This window comes from Taurulus bubalis (genome assembly GCF_910589615.1).
Source record: "Taurulus bubalis genome assembly, chromosome: 14".
NCBI classification, from domain to species: Eukaryota; Metazoa; Chordata; class Actinopteri; order Perciformes; family Cottidae; genus Taurulus; species Taurulus bubalis.
In genome coordinates, this window is record NC_136602.1 from 9,223,064 (window position 1) to 9,248,434 (window position 25,371).

Sequence of the window (25,371 nt, forward strand, 5' to 3'; positions counted from 1 at the left end):
TTGTCATACCAAAGGTATTAAAAACCAGACATGAGACCTCTGTAGAATCATGTGAAAACATATTTGAGAGGCTGTTGCATTAGAACTAAATCTTTGGTGACCAAGTGTGAACTACTTGTTAACCTTTTTTTAAAAAAGCATGATGCAGCTCTGTGCAGCATGAGTATGAAAGCTGTTAGTACCTCGACCACAGCTACCTTTTCTGCAACAGTCGCTCTTATTTTACCGTAGTCTGTGACAAGAAAGAAAGAAAGTAGAACCATAAACTGTGTTTAGCAGAATAAATGTGAAAAAATATTTATTTTTAATGATACATTCATATATATATATATATATATATATTATCTCTCTCTATATAGAAAATTATATAAACCAGAAGTGCACAATGTCAAAAGCTCTGACCATTATCAACAACTGCATTTAGAGGGAATTAAGTTAATACAGGCAAAATGGCAAAATGGGGGATAAACACTAATTCAACAGCGTATAGAACTTGCACTGAAATGTCAATGTTCTCATATTTTACAAGGTGAACATGTTCATTGAATTTAGATCAACTCTTAAATTCTTAATGCATATCATAGCACAATGTAGGACGAAAAAACTGACATGCACAAACACAATTATTTCATTAATTGCATTTAAGCTTCCACCTTATTTTTTTGTCAAGGTGGCACAAAAAAAAAGCAGTTTCCACAAAAAAAGGCAAGTAACAGAGCGCCATAACATACGTTTAGTCATCGTAAATTACTAATATGTAATTAACAAGTTGTTACAGCTCATCATCGTTGACATAAATAAGTGCATCAGAAAATACAGTTTGTGTTTATAAATGACAAAGGATGTGTTTTGGGGACGAACAACTGCAGTTGCTTAGCATTTCATTAAGACTTTCCATTAGCGTTATTCATGTAAAGTGCATCAACATCACGAGCATGGCATGAATCAACAGGACTTCATTATTTCAGATAAATCTGGTTAAGTATTAAAGTCCCACTGTGAGTTGACTCGACTAGTTTTGGTTGAGTCGTGTTTACTGAGCAGGGCCTCGAGGAGGCGGAGCTTCGCTTTGAGGTTCTTGTACTGGCGGTACTCCTCGGCCATCGGCCCGCGCTCCTCCTTCTGACAAGCCCTGTTCACAATAAAAGAGAGACAAAAGATGCAACACTTTAGTAGTTTCAAACAACCTGCAGCAGCTTCCATCACTGGTTGATAGTCCCTATGTTGCCTTACTCTGATAGCTTTGTACAGTGTGTATTGTAATCAAAAACTTAATGTACCGTTTACTTTGGAGGACTAACATGTACAGGACAACGGATGTGTCGAGTTCAGAGCAAACTTCTATCTCTTCGTCTCTTTCCTGAGCTCTCTGTGCTGTATTAACGTTAACGTACCATTACGATGGAATTTCTTTTGTGGATGTTTTTTTCTTTGTTTTTCACAAGGCATTGTTGGAAACCAAATGTTCCAAGTTTATTAAAAGACAAAATAAAATTCAAAAGACAAGTAGTTTGGATGTGCTCTGAGTGTGTGTGAGAGTGTGTGTGTGTGTGTGTGTGTGTGTGTGTGTGTGTGTGTGTAACCTTTACCTGCCGGTCTGCATGTAGAAGTGGTCCTCAAACTCTCGGAGCGCCAGGTGAACCCTCCGCTTCTCTAATCGTGCCGTCCTGAGGTGATTCAGCAATTCTGGTCTGTAAAGAAAGAATCAAAGAAATTCTTAAAATTTCTCTGTAAATGTGTGCATTTAAATAAGCCACAACTCTCACAACAAAAAGCTTACCGGTAAATAAAAAAAGAAATGCCCTGTGATTCTGAATGATCCCAAAAACTAACTCTGAGTGGTAAAATAGAGCTGATGATGCAACAACCCGAAACATACACTGTACCTGGAAGCTTCGTGTAGTGTTGCCATGGTGATAATCTGTGGCTGAAAATCCTTCACCTCGTCCAGCGGGGACACCAGGGGAGTTTCGCACATTTCATGGGAAGGCGGAAACGGCATCTCGTCTGAAGACTCACACCTGGAGGATTTCAGTTGAACTGGATGCAGCCTGGGGCTTTGCTGTTTCGGATGCTCTTCATCAGAGCCCTCCTCTTCCTCCTATGGAGACACAAACACACAGAGGAATGGCAACGCTCGTCATGTGTAGCTCTCATATCTGGCCACCAGAGAGCAACAGAGTGACACTCTTCGTATGTGATGGTCCGTTTTATCCAGAGTTTGTGTAGTTCAACAGATTCCGTCATTCTTCTATGCAATTCAGTATTGGATGTTTACTTACAATGGTGGTAATGACTGCCGGAGCAGCAGAGGAAGGCAGCAGCTGCTTGACGAGACGGTACCGATCGTAGAGAGGTTTCATCAGAGTCCGCTCCTGCCTGGTACTCTGACGACAGAAACCAACCAGGACAAGGAGATGAGAACTAAAACGTTCAAGTGGAGCCAAATAAAAGAACATATAGCAGGGGGTCGTCCAGACCGGTCTCACCGGTCGTCCGTGCAAACTCTCAAAGTAAAGCAAACACTTCTGCAGACTGGTCTTCTCCATCGTCGTCTGGAAGTCGGACATCTCCTATACATGCACAGTCCAAACTGTTAACAGGTACTCCACCTGATTGCATAGATTATGGTAATGTTTTACGACTTCATTAAAGAAATCCACCAAATCTATACTACAATATTTGTGTGTGTAGTGAAAGCATTTCTGCAAAACCCACCTTAACACTGTCGGGAAGGCCCAGCTCTCGTCGCCTTTCCTTCAGTCGGTTGGTTATCATGTTGACGGTTTCCTCCACATTTGTCTTGGTGTTGCTGTCGTTAAGTTGCTGCAACGGCGTCCCTGCAAGTGCTGCTTCTCTACGGTCGGTGCTGGTACTGCAGGTTTCAGCTGAAGGGTTTAAGTCTCCCCGCCTTCTCAGACCCCCGTCTTCTGATTGTCTCAGCTTCAGCTCTGAGAACGACGACAACAGTTCAGAAAAATATAGAATGAAACATTTTGATGGATTTTTACTATAGTATGACATTATGGTGACATTTTTTTAAGGCATGCCATACTATGACATTTTCATGACTTTTTGGAAACATATTTTAGTGTACACTATACTATGATATTTTTCTGACTGACTTTGGGTGACATTTTAATAGCATACTATACTATGAGTTGTTGTAACATCTTATGACATACTATGACATAATTTAAGACTTTTTCATGACATTTCATAAGTCACACAAGCAATTTTCTTCAGAATGAGTACTTTTACTTTTGATACTATAAGTACATTTAGCTTATTATACCTCAGTACTTTCACTTGTAAAGTGTTTTTACATTGTTGTAATTACACTTTTTCTCAAGCAATCTAAATACATCTTCCACCATTGCAATGATTAATGTCTGTGTCTGAATGTGTATTCATGGTTTTGAAGCTGACCTTTAAGCTGCTTGCGACTCTTGATGAGCTCCTTCATCAGTCTCGCCACTTCTGGATGCGCCGTCTTGTCGTTATGTGCCGGCTGACAAAAAAAACACAAACTCACATCACTGAAAGAACTTCTCTTTCATTAACCAATTGTAACTTTACTCAGTACTTTGTCCCCTGGTCTGGGTGAGTTCTAAGTTTAACATCATTGTGTCCAGTAGCAGCCCTCTCAACCAGTGGAACCAGGACGTATGGTTTCACAAACTGTAATTTCCCAATGTACCAGCAGAGGTAGTAACTCTCTCTCTCTCTAGTATGATGCTTGTGGTTAGCTTCCACAGCTTCATTTTAGACACAGCAGAATCCAGCTGACTTAGCATCTCCGATATCGGCCCTCACCTTATAGTGCTTCTCCTGTTCAAAACGCTCCTCAAAATGCCTGATCCTCTTCTTCAGGGCGTGAATGTGTCTGCTGAGCACTATGATGGACATTTGTGAATCTGTATGGACGCTGCTGCGAGCCCTGAAGACAGAAACACAAACAGTTCTGTGTTGTAAGGAGGACCGTTCAGCCATTCAGAACCCCCCCCACGCTGCATCAGCATTAGCGCTGTGATCTTTTAAAACCACTTCTCATTTGGAAGCCCAGAAGTAAATCGGCATACTTCTTATCCCACCTGTGAGTCACTATTTCTAAACAAAGTTGGTGAGAAAACAATGGTCTTACATGCGTATGTGCTGTGAGCCGGGAGGAGAAGGGGCCGTGTCGGGGTCTAGGTTGTAGCGCAGGCTGTGACTGAGGTTGGGGCAGCGAGGCGAAGGAATGGGGCAGTCACTCGTCGTAAAACGAGAGAGGAGTGGGCTGGTTTTAGGGCCTGGTGGGCTCGGCAGGTAATTTCCTGAAGTCCATTCAGAAATAATTGCAGTGGACAGGACAGGACTGGACTCTGATGAATGAGGGGATTCCATGTGTACTGTAACGGACAGAAAGGAGAAAATATCAACTGACATCCTGAATAGTTTTTTAGATTTCTCATTTGAGTCGGTCAGATTAAAAAGCATTAATTCATGCAATCAGTCTTTTATTTATTTTTACCATATTTATAAAGAGACACAATAAGAGATGTGAGAGGGGCGAAAGGAGGTGGAGGGTAAATAAGAAAGAGATAGAGATGGAGGGGGAAAAGGACAACAAAAAGAATGACAAATAGCGCTTTCCTGTTCAAGCTACAAAAACATCTTTTCAGAGAAAGAACACCAAAAAAAAAACAAAAGTGTAAATAAAATCTACATTATGATAAATATGACATATGATAAAATATATGTACGATGGTGGCTGGGCAGTGCTGCAACCGTAACAGCATCGTGCCTTGGAGCGCCGTTACTCAACGTCTCAACTAAAAGACACACCCAGCTCGAGGAAATGATGAAGCTCATCGCTCGCTGTCAAGACTTCTTGACCTTTATTTAACATTACAGCAGCAAGGAAGATGCTCTGAATGAAAACAGATGAGGAACTAGATTCTATAAATAATGGAGATAATAATAGATGCAGGGTTATGGGTTTGGTTCCCAATGAGACCATTGGATCTCAAAATCAAAATCAATTTGTCTGAATACATTAAATCAATTGGCTTTTACAACACCAACAATATATTTAACATCAGAAGTTCAGAAATCTGAATATCATCCCTTCAATGTCCTACCAGACTGTGGCGAGTCCACCAGATCCTGAGCTGGCGGCGACTCCGGCGAGTGGAGAAGCATCTTGTGGGTCAAATACAGGTTCTGCTCTTCGGTATAAAGAGGCCGTCGCTGAGCAGGTGGGTTATCCTGAACTTGCGGCTCTTCCGGTGAGGCCAGGGGTCCCGAGTCAGCCTCCAGGGCTTGTAGCTTGGGGAAGGGGCTCTGGAAACAGAAGCAGAACATGCCTTCAGCGATGCAGGCGGGCAGCGACGGGAGAAGCCAGAAGGACGTCGTTGTTTGTGCGGAGGGATTCTTCAACGTTTCACAGGCTGCTCGGGAATCTTGAGAAGTCCTCTAAAACCATTCTACTCTCTTCCGATGAAAATATATATACTCTGCCGCTGAAGCGTGGTTCGGCAGAGAGTTGCAGGATGAGGTGAGATGAGTGGTCGCCTCGTCCTCCTGAGAGATAAATGAGTCACAATACCATGAAGGGAGCTATGTGAGCAGGCTGCTTTAGTACAAGGAACAAAGTTCTCAAGAAGCAAATCTTTGATCGTCCGAGTCAGGAACAAAAGCAGATAGAAACCGGCATTGCAAGCAGCACATGTGAGGCGGTGCGCTATTTCAGTAGACGGACTGTCCTCTGCCGTAGCTTCACAAAGACAATCCCGAAATCCACATGGCTTTCCTTCTGACCGGTATTGCCAGCACTTCTGCTGCTGCACAGCCTCCACATGGATTATTCAACATGCACGGGAAAAGGGGGGCGGCGGGAATGCCGCTCGTGACGGTGCGTGGTGAGGGTGTGTGCGCAAGGGAGGAGAGAGGCACTGTACATGACGAGGCGTTTCCATGGCAACGTTGTCAGACTGAGCTGAGGAGTCTATTTGATGGAGCTGCAGGGAGTCACGTTGCTGCTGCTTGCCTCTGCATGAGTGTGTGTGTGTGTGTGTGTGTGTGTGTGTGTGTGTGTGTGTGTGTGTGTGTAGATGCAATGAATTCTGATGCAGAGTGAAAAATACTACTGCACCAGAAACATTCTGAGGGTTGAAATGTTGGACTATAACGCAGATTTAGTTTCAGGCTTTTTGTTTTATTCATTTAGGTGCTCTGACATCATTCTATGCATCATCATCCTCATCAGCAGCTTCTTCTTTCCCACCCTCCTCGGGTGTTCATTCACAAAAAAAAAAAAAAAATACTGCTTTGTGCGTCACGCACAGGAGGTGGAAGGAGGGGAGGGAGGAGAGGGGAGGGGAAGGAGTGAGGCTGCTACTGAAGCTAAACACCCACAGGCAAGTAAGCTCATCCAGGTGTGCACACACACACACACACACACACACATACACACGCACACACACATTACTGGTATTAACTGTCCTGTTGTCATAGATACCCTCAACCTAAACAAAGTGTTAATGTGTGTACCTAAAAAGACTGTGGGGAAGGAGAATGTACGTCATTGCTATTGTTCCCGCCTCTGCAATCACGGCGTCTGTCAGGAGAGCCACTGCATCCTCCTTCGTCTCCTCTTCTCCACTGAAGGAACAGATGAAGTCTCATTCCCAAAGCCCACTTACAGGCCAGCGTGGGCACACACACACACACACACACACACACACACACACACACACACACACCCTAACCCTAACCCATAACCCATGAACACTCAGAAATGGAGGTTACAATGACACATACAGAGACACATCCTTTCATCATATTATTTTTTAGCAGGTCAAGTTATTGCTTCATCAACAGTTAAAAATAGTTTCTCTAACTATAATAGTCAAGACCATTATATTTTTCAGTTTGACTCATTTTGATGAGTCAAATCATTGGTTCAAGTTAAATAGCAATTACTGTTATCTTCAGACTGCTGTTTGTCCCTAAAATACTGAGGCTATTTTTGAAGATACTGCTAAATAAATTTGAATTATATTATAGGTTAATCTGGTCATGGCGTCAATGAAAACCATCAACAAAACAGTTTAACATCAACCCTTTTTCCTCTGTCTGTGCTGTAAATCTAACCAAGTATTCATCTCAACTTGAAACTTCTCTTTTAATCTGGAACCTGAGGGGAACTACTCAAAGGCTCTTTCAGTGTGCTCCTTGTGTTTATTAGTGCATTCCACTTTGCTAGCTCACAAGCCGATGGCTACAAACTCTCAGCCCTGGCTTTCAGAGAATGAATGTAAATGAAGGCGAGTGGAAATGATTCAGGGATGGCAGCCAACGCTCGACGGAGGTCTGTTTACCTTCTCAGATGCTGTGGTCATGGCTTCTGTCTTGTACTCTTTGCAGCACAGCATGCTGAAAAATAAATTGCATTAAAATAAGAGCATTGTTTCTCCCTGGGGTTGAGTGACTTTAACAACCATTGTGCTCTGTCTGTATTCATAATCAATACTGTATCCAATCTGCTCCGAGGCAGGAATTCCCAGCGCTTTCTGTCGCTCTGAGGCCACGCAGTCATTAAAGTTATGGCGTATTCATGTCTGACACTAATGAGGCATAATTGAGAAGACCTGCCCTGTGGCTCTGTAGAGGCGGCGCAAACAAAAACTCAGCGTGCCGCCATGCTAGGGTCGACCTCATCCAGCTAGTTGGCTGGCTCCACATAAGCCACTGTGGCAAGTCAATGTTAGTTGGACTGAAATCTTTTCAAAACCATGACTGTGAGCGGAACAGTGCCCCGATAACCTACTTCTCATCTGACCGGGCTGAGAGACGACAGAGATTAAACCACATCCAAAGGAATTAGATCAAATGAATTCTGATACATTTGAACTGCTCCAAAATTACTAACACAGCCCCTTTTGTTGGTGGTTCTGTCTTTGACTCAAAATAGTTTTTTGAAATTCAAATAGCTGTTATGTGTCAAGACCAATGGGCAACTGGTTGCTGCTATAAAACCAGTACAAAGCAGAAACAAAGGAGGAAAACACTACTGCAAATAAATGTCATTGGGCAGAAATGTTCCTCTCACCTCTCAGTGTGACGAGTCTGTGTTTGGTTGTTGTTCTGTGATTCATTCATTATGCAGTAGTCTGAAACCGATGATTTCTGTCCAGCATCTGCAGAAGCCTGAAGAACAATTCATTTCCAGTCACACGCTGATCTGAAAGATTTTCCACTTTAAACATTAAAAGCATTATTGGGCTTTGTTTCACAATTCAACACTACATGCTCCACAGAATATATTTTGCAGCATGTGCAGGTGACTGTACTGTTTTATCTATTTAAGTTACCACATCTTGAAAGATCTAGTCTAAATATAAACGTGCGAGATCATAGAAACAATGCTCCATGATATTCAATGCGAGAGATGTTGAGTGCGAAAAGATGGAGCTAGTTTCATAGTTTCCGGGAAAGGGAGAGAAAAGAAGAAGAAGAAAGAAATCAACAACAACAAAAATCAACAATGCACACCGTTGAACAGTCGTCTTCAATGGGTGAGGAAGGTGTCTTTCTGTTCTCTACCTCTTCCTCCTCAGTCTCCATTGTTGTGGAGGTGAACGGTGACATGTACTGCGCAAAGATCCTGTTGATAAATGAACAGTCATTAAAATATACAGGAGCTACACAACTCCTAATTGTTGTATTACTGAACATGTATTGTACGTTTGAGTCTTGAGAAGGAAGAAAAGGGGCACAAGCGTCTTATGTTCTCAAAATGATGTGAACAGCTGTCACCTTGACAAACGATTCATCACCTGTGTGTGAAAAAAAGGAGCAAGAACCGGAAGAAGCGCTCACCCTCGTGTGTTACACTGCAACTCCGGCGGCTCTCCCCTGGGGCTTTGGGGTGGGATACTCTGAAGGGAGCGTTGCTCTGGCCCCGGGTCAGTGGAGCTGCAGAGCACACAACCTGCCTCTGTGCTGTCACTTCTCCCCTCCAGAGCCTCCTGGTCTGGAATCCGCTTCTGAATGTCAGCGCTGACGTCAGAGGTGGATTCACAACCCCGCACCAGTGTGTCGGCGCTAGGGAGAGACACAGAGAGAGACAGAGTGAGAGAGACAGAGGAGGGCACACACAGGAGGAGGTGAGGAGAGAAGGAAATGAAAGCGCTCTGAAGAAAGGACACACATTCCAACCAAATCAGTAGAATATTGACCAAATATTGTAAAAACAACAGCATTTGAATAAAACTAAAATAGATCAATGTTATGTTCGCAAGAATACAATAAATGTCAAATCTAACAACACATTTCAAGCGCATCAATCTTCTTAACACTAGTCTGAAGCCCTTTGAAGCTACTCCCAGAACAGCACAACTGATATGCTGCGACATGAACCAAAAACAGCCCAATGGTCACGTACTTGCTGAAAGCGGCGTATGACTTCTGAGCTGTGACCTACAGCAGATGGGTCAGTGCAGCAGCAGCAAGAAACTAACATGGTCAAAGAAAAAGCAAAGCCACAAACCACATATTTATGTATGTGTCGATAACAGCATGCTAAGAATAGTTGTTGGCATTATCAACGGCTCTAAAGCAACTACATGTCTCTTTTGCATCCAAGACCACCTTGCATTATCTCACTCACTTGAGGAGGACTGTGGGCTCATGGCCGTTGCCACTGATGCTGAAGCAGATGAGACAAGAAAACATCCTTAAACTGCCATAAAACGTCTCCACTCAAAGCAGCCGCTCAGCGCACGGATTTACATACGAGAGTGAACAGCCTGCTACTTCAGAAGGACAGAAAAAGCCAAAGACATAAAGACAAGAGAGCACAGATGAGGAGGACTTGATGGTCAAAAGCACGAGTGACACCCGGAGGCAGAGAGCTCACTAAGCCCCTTCAATTGCTGGCGCACCCACAAGCGCACACACTCACAGACCCAGATATAAACTCCCCAAGAGCAGCACATTTATGGGATCCACAATGCCAGTTCTAGCACTATAACATGGGTCGAAGTAGGCCAGAGAGCCTGAGACAAGACCGCTCGCACACATTTACAAATAAGTGCATTACAGACATATACACTCACACTCAAACATGGCAGTTTAAACGGTGACCTGACAACATAGGGAAGATTCTTTATGAGTATCGACCCACAAACCCCATTATGGAACATATATTTCTTGACCTTCATATCCAGACTTTACCCGAAAAATTAGCATTTTAGGAAACAAAATGCATTGCTTACATGGAAAAGACATTGTAAGAAAACCCTCTGTCCTTTTTCTTAGAATTAAACAGCGACTTTTAAATCAAAGCCTTTGTAGGTATAATTAGACTAGAATCAATATGGACTGTGACGTTAGTGGGAAGCATAGCAGTCCAGACGTAACCAGAACAGCATGCAAGTGCTTTGCCTTTTTGGACAAAGATCAACATCCAAATGACAAATCCCAGTCTGACATGTATTAAAGAAAATAAAATAAGAAAAGAAAAAAAAGGGCCTTTTTCTATTTGTTTAAATGCCAACTGTGACATAAGAGCAGTGTTTTCTAACAAAGGAGCCATGAGAAATGTGCTACTCTGTCTAAATCCTGTGCTGCTGCACTTGTCATGAAGAATAAGTAAATAAACACAAGAGCAAAATACATTCACAAACCCCAATATATACTGCAGGTATTCAATGTGGACAAAACGAAAAGAGGAAAAGCGGTGGGCCTTAGATTTCAGACAACATATCGGATCTAGAAAGATAGACAGTTGATGATGCAGATTTGTATGCCTGCTAAAACAGATGAGAGTGGGAAGCTGTGGGAATTTGTTTGCCCTGCAAGTGCTAAAAAAACAAACGCACGTGGCAAGAACACAGAAAACAAGCATGGGAGAGCTTCTAGTTGAAGCTTGGCACTCAGCAGGTGCCACTGATTTATAAGGATTTAGAATCTGGACGACATGGAGACACTGTCTTAGTGTCTGGTGTTGTTAAACAGGGCTAGATTTAGGGTCATTTTGCAGGTGGGCAGCTGGATTGGGTGCATCCGACAAAAGTCTGTCGGTTTAGCAAAGACTTGAGACGGTCACCAACCCTTTATACACACACACACACACACACACACACACACACACACACACACACACACACACACACACACACACACACACACACACACACACACACACACGTCATGCCACCTGTTGGGCCTTTTTCCAGCTACATCTACTGATCCACCTCTTTAAACCGACATGTGAGTCGTTCAATTACAGTCTGGACAGTCGGACATCTGGCAACCTTTGGATATGTCTGTGACCTTCATATCAAATGTTGCCAGTAGTTCACAAGGATCACCTAATGCTTATTTTGGAATAACATCCTCATTGACCTGAATTCCCCAGAGGACAGATTTCTTTTATCATAAAGTAAACAGAACCACAACGCACATCTGCCTACAATGACTAGAGGAAAAAGTCTTTGTCCCCATTGACTTCAAGCAGAACTCTCAGTCACATACAAACACAAAATCAGATAGCAGACACATAACTATGCTGACATGTTGCCAAATGGGCGACAGCCACGGAATTAATAAGCAAATGCATGTGAACGTGCTGACTAGGGGCGGACAAAAATAGACAATATACAAATGTACTTTGATGGCTGCAACCTTGTGGCAACCCACATTCACAATTTAAAAATAGGAAAGAGCACAGTAGCCTCCGAGTTCTGAGTGGGAAAAGTTCCCCATAAGCAGATGGCAGCTTGTATGTAGACCGTGGTGCGATTTGTTTTATTTGCAATTAGAAATAAGATGAACAAGCAACAGTCATTCGTCCTGTTGGCTTAAGATACTGGGTGTCATGGTTTCTGTGGGGAGATTTGCAACACAGTTTGACATCTTTTCTGACTTTCATGAACATGAGTGACAAGGACATTAAGAGGGTGGGCGTAATTAGCATATCCGCCTTATCACCAATGATACAATCATCAACCAGTCAAATGACTAAAACATGCTAAATATAGAGTGAAATGCAGGTCCAAATATTCCCAGAGGACAAGATTTATAAGGGAGAGGCTTGTGTAAATTAATTCATACCACATGACTATTTAGAGATGTCTGTCTGTCTGTCTGTCCGTCTGTCTGTCTGTCTGTCTGTCTGTCTGTCTGTCTGTCTGTCTGTCTGTCTGTCTGTCTGTCTGTCTGTCTGTCTGTCTGTCCGTCTGTCTGTAGAGTGCAGTTACAAGGTTACAGATACCTGTTGAGTTGACACTGCATCTGTATTGTTTGGTTCAAAGCACCAGTCACTGAGCTGGAAGTGGTCTCTCCCTCCAACATTTCCACACCACTCTGCTCTGAGTGACAGCTGCTGGATCGGACCTACCAAGGATAAAAAGAGTAAACACACACCATAACAAAACCTCAAAGCTTTTGTTGCTTTATTTTTATGCATTTACTATATACAGGGTTTCTGCAAATTAAGTTTCAGACTCTTTAGGTGCTTTTTAATACAACACCAAATGCAATTTAATGTTGTTTTCATGGTGATACCGGTCATCAAATCACTACAAGCCAATAGGATAACAAGGCCTTTGACTATTTATTAAGAGCATGAATTTATTCACATTTATATCCCATTTGTATCAGTGCTTCCCAGCTGAATATATTGCTAGTATAAAGTAATGTAATTATTTAACACGACCAGTCACTAGATAAGTGGATAAGCTTCATCCGTAGCTACTGTGGCTAGCAGTAGCACCGGGGTTTTGCTACAGGTCAGATGGTGATGACTCACACTCCCCAAAAGAGGATTAAACAGCTACTGCCTGCACAGTCCACTGATGCAGCAATCACACTTCTAGTTTAGTTTGTCATCTCCCGACACCCCGCAACCGCACACAAAACATATTTAGAAATAATGTTGCTGTTACGACAGGCAAGAAAAAATATTCAAGACTAGAGAATATAATTGAACTTCCAAAGTTTTCATCAACAAAATACAGGCCATGAAAAGCGATCAATGATGGAACAATCATCAAAGGGAGGAGAGAAAAAAACACGGATTACCTCAAAGTGTGATAGAGCAGATAGAGTAGGAGGAGGTGAGGAGGTGGTTGAGGAGGCCACTGTGTCATCGGCATGGATTGGAAAGAGAACCTTCTGATGCGTCAGAAGATGGAGCAACAGGGCATTACTCACATACTGCTCCTCCAGCATCCGGGGTCCTGAGGGAACACTGCACCACGAGGAGAGGGAAGAACAACAACACACTGTCACATTTAGCAATGTTCAAAATGGTACTCTATTAAACGTCAATATAATGGAAAAGGGTTCCATCTAGTGGAAAGGTGCATACACAGACGTGAACGGAGATGAACTGGTCAGACTGCTTTCGGTGAATTAGAATGTACACTCCAGAAATAAAGATGTTGCACTAAAAAAATAAAAACAGCCAGACACTAAAAGCTTGTACAGCTTCACTTTGACAACTTCTAAACTGGGAGATGTGACAGGCTTCTGGTACATTTTACTTAACATTCACAGTATGGATGTCAGCACCACCTCAGACCAAAATAGTCGTCACATGTTTACCTTGCAGCAGCTGTTTATTTTAAATATACCATGTTGGGGTTGACATCGTCCACTGAGATGTTTTGTAAGGCTACGATGTATACATGGTCGGTAAAGCTCAACATAGCATACCCCCAGGGAAGAGAAAGTGAAAACATGTATTTTTTTTAAATTAACACTTGAAATTATGCAGACACTTGCAAATGACACGGTAGTACAAAATGTAAACCATACTTTGGTGTTTCATTTTTACCTCTTTACTTAAGATTTCATTCAGAAACATATTTTTTGGTCCTTATACAAAATGTACAAAAAATAATTAATTAAAATTAAATAACACCCTTTAAACTAAAAAGGACTCTATTACTAAGATTGTTTACAAGATATTTAGCCACGGCTGGTCAATACAGGGAATATACGTATTTAAATATTAAAAGTGTTTCCTTTGCGGGCAAGTTAAATGGAATAACAGACAAGGAGAAGAAGCCTGCCACATTGATGACATAACACATTGGTACAAGGACAACAAGCTGTTAAGACTTGGATGACAAATATGTGTTATTGGGCGTGGACCAAAAAAAACTGCCACACATGCTGCATGGCAAGAACATGTGCTACAATGTCTGTCATACTAAGTCATTGCATTTCACATTGACAGCAATATTATTAAAATATTGGAAAAAGAAGAGAAAAAAACAAACCTTAAAATCTATTTTGGGCAAAATAGTTGCTTTGTACAGCTGGACATTGTTTGTATTTCTCATTCATTCTTTCATTGAAATCATTATAACGTTCCTCTTTTCCTCTGCTATTGTTCTACAGCCTTTATAACCAGAAAAAAAAGTACATTATCTAACTCTCTGCAGCTACAGCAACCTAAAACCACCCCCAACGTATGCGAAGCATCTGCTGTCAAAAACCACACCCCGTCCCTAAGCAAGGCATCCTCCCCTAGCTATGATCATCTGACAGCGTGACTAATACCGCATTCCACTGGCATGCCATTAACTGTCGTAGAAAACAAGGCTGGCATAGATGAGACTGGAAAGATCAAGGGATGGGGGAAGCGCTGAAAGGTTGTTGATTGAATAGAATACACCTTTTCTTCTGTGGCAATAACTGAAACAATAAAAGTCTAATTATAAATTTGACTGCCTAGGGATTGTGTTTGTTTACAGTAATAGCTGCGTACTGTAAACAGGAGGGGAGGAGCCAGCAACAGTATCCTGAGAACCTCTTTCTATCGGTCTGTCTTTTCATGTGCCATCCTCTGTGTTATCAGCCACAATCCACACCCATTTCCTGGAGAAATCTGACTCCACCCCAATTTAGTGGCGAAGCTGTGGAAAAATGTGCCACTGAAGCTGACAAAACGTTTTTTTTCAACATCTGGATGTGACAAAGACAAGCTTGAAGTGAGCCTTTAACCAGTAATTGTAAATTGAACACTTGTGAGGAATCCAGCTATATATCTTCAAAACAAAGTTTGAAAAAGTAAACCAACTGTCTGCTGAAGCTTAATGTGAGGTAAGTCGACCCAGGCTGTACAGATTTGATGGTGGGAATCTGGGGTCCTATTACACGTCTGGAGTGGATTTAAATGTGGCATTAACAACTTACTGAAATATACAAGGCCCAAAGATGGTTGCCAGATTTTTCACAGGCATGTGATTTGATTGGCTGCGAGCAGCCACTCTGGATAGGAAGTGGATGAGGTAAGACAAAATAATGAGGTGTTCATCAGGGAGATGGCAAAGATTTTCTCTCAGAGACTGGTTCATCTCTGCCACATCTGCATATCCTAAAAATGAGCAAAGAAATCAAAACAGCATTCATTAAAATGCACTTCAAATCACTAGTCTTTGGTATCTATAAATACACCATATATAACCAGCCTCAGATTCATATTACATAGTATGTTAACGCACTCTTTTATGCCTTAAACAGGGCATGAAATTGAAGGATATAAGCAGCCTAATACAAGAGAACTACCCACACAGCATCCCACTGCTCCTAAATAGCTAAAGATAGGTTAAATGCAGAGACCATATTGTCATGTATGTCAAAATATGTAATATGATTAACGTAATAAAGTCTAAGCTTAAGTTTAAGTATGAACAATTATCATACAAACATACACACATAAAATAAAAATACTTACTTACTTTATTTAAAGACAAACCTAAACCTAAATCTAGTAATTTGAGATTGACATGTCTTAATAGTTGTCTGAGTAAATAATTAATTGGTTACTCAGAGCATAATCATTACATTAAGTAATGGTTGAAGCCCTAGTGCTGTCTATTGTTACTTTACTTAGAGGAGAAAACATTGAGCACAGAAGGTGATTGAGATTAATTTATTCTCAAGGATGTACAAGATGCTGTAGAGTAGAACCTTTAACTTTGTGTGTTCACACTTCTACTTCTAACAAACTCGTTCCCCATTATAGAGGATGAAGTGTGAGAGAAGGAAATACAGACACTGTCACACTGTTACAAGAATAGCATCCATCCCACAAGTTCCCAAACTGGTTTCAATCATTTTACCTGAGTCATAGCTTAGATATATTAAAGTTTAGAACATCTTCAACCATAAAGTAAATAACAATAGAATATATCTGACTCCTGAAAATGTGCTTCAACTTCATTATTATTGATTCAATTCACAAACAGACTTTAACTAACATTTCGAAACAAATGTCGATGTAGTGTTACGCGAGCAATGAGCTTGAATACACTTCATATAATCGTGCCAAAACACGGAGGTAAACCCACCAAGCTATTTACCCTCTGAGCATCGTCTGAGTGGCGGCGAGCTCCAGCAGTGTGTGCACTGGTTAGTTCTGTTAGCACTGGGCGGTTAGACAAACACACCATTAGCAAGGCACAGGCACAGAGTAGCAGCCAGGTATGGTAGAGGTCAGGGTCGTGGTACTAAACTTTACGATTGATGCTGCATCTTTGAGCTATTCAGTCACTTGATAAGTGACACTTGCCAACAACAGGCATTCCCTTCTCTGCCACTTTCCTGTCTCTGCAGTTTAATACTTGGACTGTAGCTCTGGGGGTCCCGAGGTACGGTGACATTTCGACTGCGATGCCTTGCTCAAATCTAAGTATCAAGAACAGTATAAATGTAATCGCGCCTACAATTAACCTCGTAATAGAAGATCAGAGACTGTTGTGCCCATATCTATACAGGGACCTGGTCCCATTGTGGCATCACATATCAAGCTACATGTGGTTATTGAATCCTTAAATTAACCCAATAACGCCAGTCGAACGCGGTTTCCTAGTACCTGTGAGGCTCAGGACCAGCTGTTTGCGCTGGGGTTCGGGAACTATGGGGATGGGCATTTCCCGAAGGAAGAGTTTGAGCAGCGAGGCCACAGTGGAGACATCTCCCTCGAGCTCCAAGTCCAGCCGTTCTCCATGGTCCCATCTCTGCCTCAGCTTCCTGGTCTGCACCACCGACCCACACATGCGGAACAGACCCCTGTGATGCATTCCTGTCATAAGAAACCAGAAGAATCAGTCAGTACACGTACACATCATGTTTGAGTATTGTTTTTGCATTGAGAGAGCAAGATAAAGATAGAGGGAAGTAAGGGATGTGATACAAATAAATGAAAGAAGAGCAGGGTGAGCTTTAATTACCATTCCTATCGAGGAAGTCCACCATGTCTCTGAGCACGAAGGGCATTCCACAAACCATCTGCCCTCGCTCTCTCAGTGTTTCAACAGGAACACCAAACACACACCTGGTGGACAGTTCAGGCTCTGAAACCAGGGTGGGAACAATTGGTTCTGGACTGACCTGAGCACCTGACCTCAGGATTCTCACTGAGGACGGGTCACTCTGCATGGAAAGAAGACATGCAACCGATGACTCACACAGAAATCATATTGCCCGATCATTAATTTACTATATTCACATTGCTGGATTTGAGTTTTAGAAAAGTAATTAATCCCAAACCCCCCTCCTCCAACCCCACCTCCATAAAAACGTGTAAAACAATCCATTCCACTCGTCAGTCAGGGCAACAACAACATGTGGTGAACAGTCACAGATGCTGCAGACAACAACAGTCCTTTTTGTGTTTAGTTTCTTGATGAGTAAACTATAAAAGCGGTGCTCTGACTCACACACACTCAGAGAAACGTAATAACACAACACAACAGCCCGCAGCTGAACTTACACAGAGCGACAACGAAGCGCTTGCTCCCATTTCTCAGCTCACGTGGAAAACTCTCCAGTATTTTTGTTTTTCAACTGTGGAAGTATATTTTGCTCCTCGACACGACGAACCACTCTCGGGAAGTCTCCGACGTGCGACGAATAATGACCGCCATCGCCCTTACATCCCACCGTTTTGGGCTCTCGGTACGGAGGAGGGCGAGCTTCCAACCGTTAGTTTGTTTACGTTGCTAGTCACGTGACACACTTGTAACCTTGGTGGCTTGTGCGGAGCAGAAGTTGCCGGGAAAAGGAAAACGCAGCAGGCATTGTTGAGCAGTTTGACAGCTTTCTTGTTAGAGGAGCTTAAGCGGAAGAGAACAGAGTCGAGAGTTTCTTTTTTTTAATGTTTTCATGGGAGCTTTGCCAACATATTTACCGTTAACTTCCATTTATCCGTGATGAATACGTCGCACACCTTGACACTCGTTGCTATTAATCCAAATATCTTTTATTGGCACTTTTTAAATAAACTGATATAGTAAAACAATTACATACATACATATTGTAATACTGGCATACAAAATAAGAGGTGACAGCCAATACTGTCTCTTCTAGGTCAGTACTAATTGTACCTCATCTGCACCATGTGAATACCTTATACTAACACAATAAGCACACGCTATTGTCCCAGATTTACCCTGATGCCTGGAACTATCAAAAATACATGTGTTGTAGTGTGTTTAACAATATTCAATTGATTCTAAAAGCCAATTATACTCACAATAATCAACTTACAACTTAAACAAAAACAGTTTATACAGCTCCATGGCCGGTTTTGTGCATAAAAAGTCACTAGCACATAGGACTTTATAAACTAATGCTAACACAAAAGTTTATCAAACAATGCACACACACAATCCTGTGTGCGTATGCGAACATGCGTGTGCAGACAAATACACACACAACGTAAACATAAATATATACCACACATAACTATAATGGAAAAGTCAAATCAATGCCAGCAGAGGTCATGATGATCATGCCACGAAGAGAATCAACATGCTGTTAAGGTTAAAAATACAGTAGGATCTCTTCAGTGTTTTTACATCTTTTTGAATCAGCATAACTTCTTTAAGAAGTCTCTGTCTGATATAGAAACAGGAGGTATGTGGAACTCAAAAATGATCTATAAAGCAAGGCTTTTGTATTGTTCCAACAGGCATTATGTGTTGACAGGCATTGACTATCATTTATGCTTTGGAAAGATACATGATAGTGTAATTAAGATATACATCAAAACACCAAGTAGAAATGTGTTGCTATAATAACAGTTATCAAAAGGTGCTCCCTCCCTCGTTCCAATCCCTGTATTCTCTGTTCCAGTAAGATTCCTGGGAGATTTTTGTGCATTTGCAGAGTGGTTTCTAATGTTGTTATTATGTTAAAATAACACCCAACATTTTTCTCCCAGGTATTATGAACAGAACCATGCCTCATCTTTAGAGCTACAGTAAAGTGAAAACCTGTGTTTACATAAACACAATATTGAATTTGGGAGTTGAACAATATTGTTCCGTTGACCTCGTAAAATGAGGCAATAATAAAAAAATGTAATCAACACAGGCATAAGAGTCAAACCTTTAAAAATATCTGCAGTATATGGTTTGAACCTGAGAAATGCAGGCAAAGTACAGAGGAAAGGCCTGTATTTCAAAACCTCTGGCAAGTATTTTGGTATATTAGAACCTGGCAGCAGAAGTAAGGAGAAAATTCCTGTAAAGTCAAAGAAAGAAAATTCCTCCCAGAAGGTGTTCGTGTGTAGTCTATAAGAGGACAGTTGCTGGAAAGTAGGGGAACGATTTGAGTCCTTTTGTAAGTTGCTTATATTCAGGCTACAGAGGCAACTTTGTCACAGTTGCTGGTGTAGTGGACCTCTGGTCTGTCGTTCTCCAAGTGCTTCTTGTTCCAGCAGGGAAGGTTGAGCAGAAAGAGAATTAATGCTCCCAACTCCACACAGCCCCCACTAAAGTAGAAAGCCAAGTCATATGACTGCGTCCAGTCAAAGAACCACCCTGGAAACAGATGAGAAAAACATTATGAGCACAGTCAGCAGGAATGTCTGGCATATACAACAGTCAGCTAAATGGTGACAGGCCGCTTCCTTATGAAGTCAACGTTTTTATTTTTGAAATGTCTCTGAAAACATGTCTAACAACAGGGTTTACCCCAGCGACAAAATATAAATATATGTTCCACTTGTATCTCACCAATAATTACTGGTGTAGCAAGATAAAGAAAATCTCTCCTACCAACAACAGGGGGTCCAATCATGATCCCAAATCCCCCGAAGAACATGAGGATGCCGTGGGCTTGTGTCAGTCTGTCCAAGCCGACAATCGTAGTGGTGATGTAGGAGGTGAGAGACCAGTTTCCAGAGAAGAAACCCAGGATGGCAGACAGGATCTGCAGTCCCAGATACGTTTTGGTGATCGGAATGAGGAGCAGTGCCACACCTCCAGCTAACATTGTGAAGCCATACAGATAGATGCCGTTAATCCACTTGATGTCCACCAGCATACCCAGCGCTAGTTTACCCACACAACTGGCAATGGCCCCTATTGATACGAGGGGAATGACACTAACTTCTTCAATGAGTCCTTCACTCTGTGCCACATCCTCTATAAAGAGCACAGGAGGGAACGCCCCCAGGCTGAACAGAAAGACGGCAATACAGAAGGCCACCATGGACTGGTCCTGCATGATCTCGTGCATGGAGTGCATGTACTTGCAGTAAGCCTGCTGCTTATTCTTGATGACTTTCATGATGGTCAACCCAGCCAGGAGGCCCCCTTTCTTCTTCTCTGTCTGAACGGCCATGTCTTTAGCATCAATGTTGATGAGCAACTCCTTCACCGTCAGAGCTTTCTCTGTAGTGGTTGAGGTGGAACCTGCTGTGATCTTCAGGTCATCCAACGGAGGCTTCTCGAAAAGCTGCTCCTCTGTGTTGCGTTCCAGGGCGGCCTTCTGTTTGAGGTAGTACCCTGGCATGTTAAGGGGCCTCATGAAGCCTGCGCAGCCCATGAGGTTCAGTGCTAGCGCTCCGATGATTAGCAGGCAGCCATCCAGGCCGTATAACACGATCAGCTCGTTCTGAGCGGAGGCATAAATGAACGCTCCAACGCTTGTGCCTGGGTGAACAGAGGTAGACAGAAATTCAGTGTTTGTGGAAGAGAAGGACAGATCGAACAATGCAAATTAAAGCCACTTTCTGGAGAATTTAGTGCCAGTCTTTTTGACCATCTTGATTAAAAACCAGTGCAGTCGATATGATCATTTAGCTCATTCATCTCTGTGTTCACAGGTTGTATCCATGTTTTTTTATACTGGGGGAGCGGCAAAGCCAGAAATGTTCAGATGCTACAGATGGCTTTAATAATTTCAGAGTAAATTAAGTAACAAAGAGTAACTTAACACCAGGATGGAAATCAAACATCTGGTTGAAAGTTTCAACTCTGTTTCACCTCTAACCAAACCCAACAATGATGTCAGAGTGTACTGACACACCCTTGAGTACACTTCTCCATCACTACAGCCAGGTTAAACTATTGGAGGTTAGCAAGAACAAGATTTTTGGAGGATGGTAAATTACTAATATCCCGACTTTGCGATATCTCAGTATTTAATTTGGGATTTAATAATGGACTTTAAAGATAAACTTTGGGTGCAACTAATTAATCTCCTCATTAAAGGCTATTATGTCTACTGCAGCTTCAAAGTACACTGTCAACCTTTTCCAAACATTACCATCAAAGTTTTGATTCTCAGCCAAAACAGAGCTAGTCACTGGTCACCAGTCGACTTACCTACCTAAGAGAAGACTTTGCCTTTGCTACACTACAGATGTTTACCTCAGCATCCCAAGGCTCCCAACAGCTCATACATGAAAGCAGTGAGCATGAAGCGTGAGCGCAGGACAGAGGGGCAGTACCTGTGGTGACAATGCCGAGGGCAAGGCCACGTCTCTTGTCAAAATACTGACAGGTGATTGTCAACGTGGCTGCGTAGACCAGACCACAACCCAGGCCTATAGTGGAGAGAGGAAAAGGAAAGACAGAACAAGAAGAATTTATATTAACTCAGCTGGAAGGGGCAAAAGCTTTTTACTTTCACAACAAAAACACAACAATGGGAATTCAATAGCACTGTGCATGTCAGGAAAGGCTACTCCTAGACTATGTATATTAGTCCACTACTTTGCGCAACAACATTGTGCACTGTGTATTTCAGCGGACGAACTCAGGAAACCCTTATAAAAATGAATTTACAATGTACAAAATTCTGTAAGTTCGGAGTGTACCGTGCAAAGGGTTTCTTGCGCAATGCAAAAGGCAAAACATGAAAGAAGCACGATGAGCAGTAAACAAGCTGTATGTGGACGGACAGCCACTGCCGACATCTACGGGCATCTCTAAATATAAATAACTGTCTTCAAATATGCATGGCATCCCCTCTCCAGCCATGACTGTGAGAAAGAGGCAGTGCTGACTGTGAAAGGTTCACCAGGATTAAGCACGGCTGAGCTGTCACTTAATGCACGATAACAGGTGGTGTTGGGCCCGCGCATGCACACTGGTGAGTCTGTAGGGGCAATAAAGGGTCACATGGGTATCAGACTAAGCCATAATGTCCTTTTTTTCTGTTACCATCCCTAAAACATACAAACAGCAATACTTACACAGGTTATTTCAGTGTGATTCTACATACTTTCAGTGGAAATGGTATTCAGTCAACTGGTAATGTAGGATAAAGCCAGCCTCTGCTGTTGCATAAGAGTTGAACATTGCATGTGCCCCTGCTTCTTTAACATCATTATACAATTTGTTACGAGGTCCTAGATTTTGGAGGGATAAGAAGCTCAGCATGACCAAAGAGACATCAAACACTTGTTTTTTCTCACACTGACAAGACCCAAAGCCTCTTATGACGGGCTGTTAGTATTAACTTTGTAGCCATGTCATTGTTAAAGTACCCCCCCCCCCCAAGGTTATCATCAAGTGTTTCCTTACCAACGACGATGCCGTAGGAAAAGATGAGGAACTGAACATTCGGAGCAAAGGCACTGAGCATCAGGCCGCCCGCCACCATTATGCCACTGAAGATGGTCACGGGACGAGCCCCAAAGTTGTCCACACAGGCACTGCAGACAGGACCTGAGGGAGAAGAGTATAGATAGAAAAAGAGAAAAAGTGAGTGATGGAGGAACAAAAATAATAGGGATAGAGCAATTTTGTTTTAAATATTATATAGGTGGAGGCTTTAAATAAGCCTAGTTGGCTTTTTGTCTCTTCCTGCACTGTGATATTCATTTTCTGTTATGATTTTTTTATTTTATTGTTTGAATTGTGCAAAATAAATACATAAAATAAATGACATTGTGTTGCTTGACTTGTATTCTGGATAACACACAGTTTCTATGAAAATCAGCTCATTGATCGTGCGACATCTAACGTTGCCTTCCCTCTAACCAGATGAAGTGCAACAGAACCTGCAGTGCTGCAGCTGTCTGACAGCTGGGACACGTGTCGAGGACTTGTCTGGGCCTGAGGCCAGATCTGGCCAGTCATGATTTTTACCTGAAGCCAGGCTGGCGAGTGAGCTATGCCGTAGACGGAAATGTCAACTAAGACTATCTATCACTGGTCCTGTTTGCTCAACACATTCTTGGAGCATATCTTTATAATACTTTCCAGGCATTCCTGAAAGGTGTGTTTGTTCACATGCCAGCTTTTACCGTTGATTCACATTTTCTATTTGCTTTTTTTCTTTTCTTTTATGTATCAAGTAGGCATATGCACTCCCAACCTTGCCCCAAAAAATACAGTATTTGTTAAGTCTCTGTTTATTCCCCGTCTGTCCCTCAATCTGTCTTTATTTTCATTCCTCTTGGGCAGATTAAGGGCGAAGTGATCCTCCTACATTCATAGCATGGATGACTTGCACTCGCTTAGCTCTTCTCGAAAATCAATAGCAGCAACTCTGCTCAGGGAGCCACAAAGTGCCCATCTCTGTAACGGCATTGCCGTTTCTCTCCATCCGGTTGAAACATGACAGTAAGGAGAACTCTTTAACACCTGCAGCTATAGTAAACATATTCCTTGATGATGGGTTGTATTTCCTCTTTACATGGCATTGCCCAGACTTTGAACAAGCATTGTGTTTGCTTTGTTATCAGTGGCATGGCATCATGTGGTACAATGACTGAAATTAAAATGCCAGGAACATAGGTGTAAAGGTGAGTGTTTAGTGCTGTACTTTCAGCACTAAGCAGATAGTATCTCCCCTAAAACACACGTCAGCTGATATATTGCCCATAGTGACATGCAATGCAAAAACATCAATTTACTACTAGCGTATAACTATCAGATGAACTTTTAAAAGACGCTCTAACATGGCTACAAAACTTCACCGCAATATCAGCACCCTCCCTGAACTAATTAAAACACCATTTATTTTGGTTATAACCCCTGCGTAGACCCAAGTTGAGGGTTATTACATTATAACAGTGTGTGCTACTCACTGGCTATCAGTCCCACTCCAGCCACGAGGGAGCCCACCCAGGCCGTCATGCCTTTGCCCTCCTGGAAGGCGGCCAGCCACTCAGGGTACAGCACGCCCACTGACTGGGGTGATCCGTAGGCCAGGAGCTGGGCCGTGAAGGAGGCCACAACAATCACCCATCCCCAACCTCCGTCCAGCACCTCGGTAGATGGTGCCATGGTGCTGATGCTACTGCTGCCCTCTGGGATGTGTACAGCTTTGACAGAGAAGGGGTTCCTGGGAATGACAAAACATATACAGTCATAAGTTTGACAGCACAATAATGTAGTAATCAGCGCAGGACATGGTAGTTATACAACAGTATTTTTTAAACTGGACCTATAATAGCTTCCAAAATATACACTTACTTAAAGCCTTGATGCAGGGAGGGCTGCAGCAGCACTTGGCCTGGACAAACAGGCAGGCCACCTGTGTGAGGTCCTGATCACAGGCGGACTGTAACTCCCCCATAGGCAACTGCCCTTTTTGTTCCCGTCTCTATTTAACCACACCTCGGAGGTGGGGAAAGTAAAGAAAGCTGCACTGCTTTGTGCCCCCCTCCTCTAGGATTCAGCTCTGGTCCTTAACATATGGATATGGGAGAGGTCTGTCTCCTATGCGGACCTAAGTTTTTTAGACCTCGTTCATAAATAATTTGTAGCCAAGAGCAACTTTATACATCACTGCGGCAGCCTTAACTCCCTTTGCTCGAGCGTTGTTCACAATGCGGCTTCTTATAGGGGAGTCGGCTCACATTTCAGATGTGTTTGCGTACAAAGCAGGCTTACAGCATGTTGACAGTAAATAGTCTACTTTGTTTCTTTCAAATTAAAAGACAATAATATCCTGAAGAAAATGGCTGTCAAATTTAAATTGTCTTTATTCGCCAACAACCATGACCGTATTTCCTCGTGTTATCTAATTAATTAAATAAAAACACGGGCACATTGTGCTTGTTATTTTTTGTTAGAAACACATGCGACACTCACCTCAGCATCTATCAAAACAGCAGCAGGA

At 42.4% G+C, this 25,371-nt stretch overlaps 2 protein-coding genes across 2 annotated transcripts; both read right to left on the reverse strand.

The window, feature by feature from the left end:
• Window positions 1-255: 255 nt before the first annotated feature.
• Window positions 256-17,806, reverse strand: LOC306746559 (protein FAM13A-like; the record flags this gene model as incomplete). The annotated part of the gene is made up of 18 exons (XM_079229486.1): window positions 256-1,132; window positions 1,590-1,691; window positions 1,887-2,101; window positions 2,283-2,387; window positions 2,490-2,573; window positions 2,719-2,951; window positions 3,430-3,511; window positions 3,817-3,940; window positions 4,145-4,391; window positions 5,124-5,415; window positions 8,539-8,650; window positions 8,866-9,090; window positions 12,263-12,384; window positions 13,072-13,240; window positions 15,196-15,376; window positions 16,877-17,086; window positions 17,235-17,436; window positions 17,777-17,806. The coding sequence occupies 18 exons, from the start codon at window positions 17,804-17,806 to the stop codon at window positions 979-981; spliced, it is 2,889 nt and encodes a 962-aa protein (XP_079085612.1). The 3' UTR covers window positions 256-978.
• A 437-nt stretch (window positions 17,807-18,243) lies between these two features.
• On the reverse strand, window positions 18,244-24,371 carry LOC306747197 (monocarboxylate transporter 9-like). Its single transcript, XM_079230220.1, has 5 exons — window positions 24,335-24,371; window positions 22,824-22,967; window positions 21,746-21,841; window positions 20,067-20,945; window positions 18,244-19,829 (listed from the first exon to the last, which is right to left on the reverse strand). Exons 2-5 carry the CDS (start codon window positions 22,900-22,902, stop codon window positions 19,645-19,647), a joined length of 1,239 nt encoding a protein of 412 aa, XP_079086346.1. The 5' UTR covers window positions 22,903-22,967; window positions 24,335-24,371; the 3' UTR covers window positions 18,244-19,644.
• Between the last annotated feature and the right edge of the window lie 1,000 nt (window positions 24,372-25,371).

What these genes read in the sequence shown, in the direction of transcription:
- LOC306747197 (XM_079230220.1), bottom strand. Translation starts at nt 22,902, where the DNA reads ATGGTGGCGGGCGGCCTGATGCTCAGTGCCTTTGCTCCGAATGTTCAG. An exon ending in TTCCTACGGCATCGTCGTTG is followed by an intron (nt 21,842 to 22,823) that starts GTAAGGAAACAC and finishes TCTCCACTATAG; the next exon opens with GCCTGGGTTGTGGTCTGGTC. An exon ending in CCTCGGCATTGTCACCACAG is followed by an intron (nt 20,946 to 21,745) that starts GTACTGCCCCTC and finishes CTGTTCACCCAG; the next exon opens with GCACAAGCGTTGGAGCGTTC.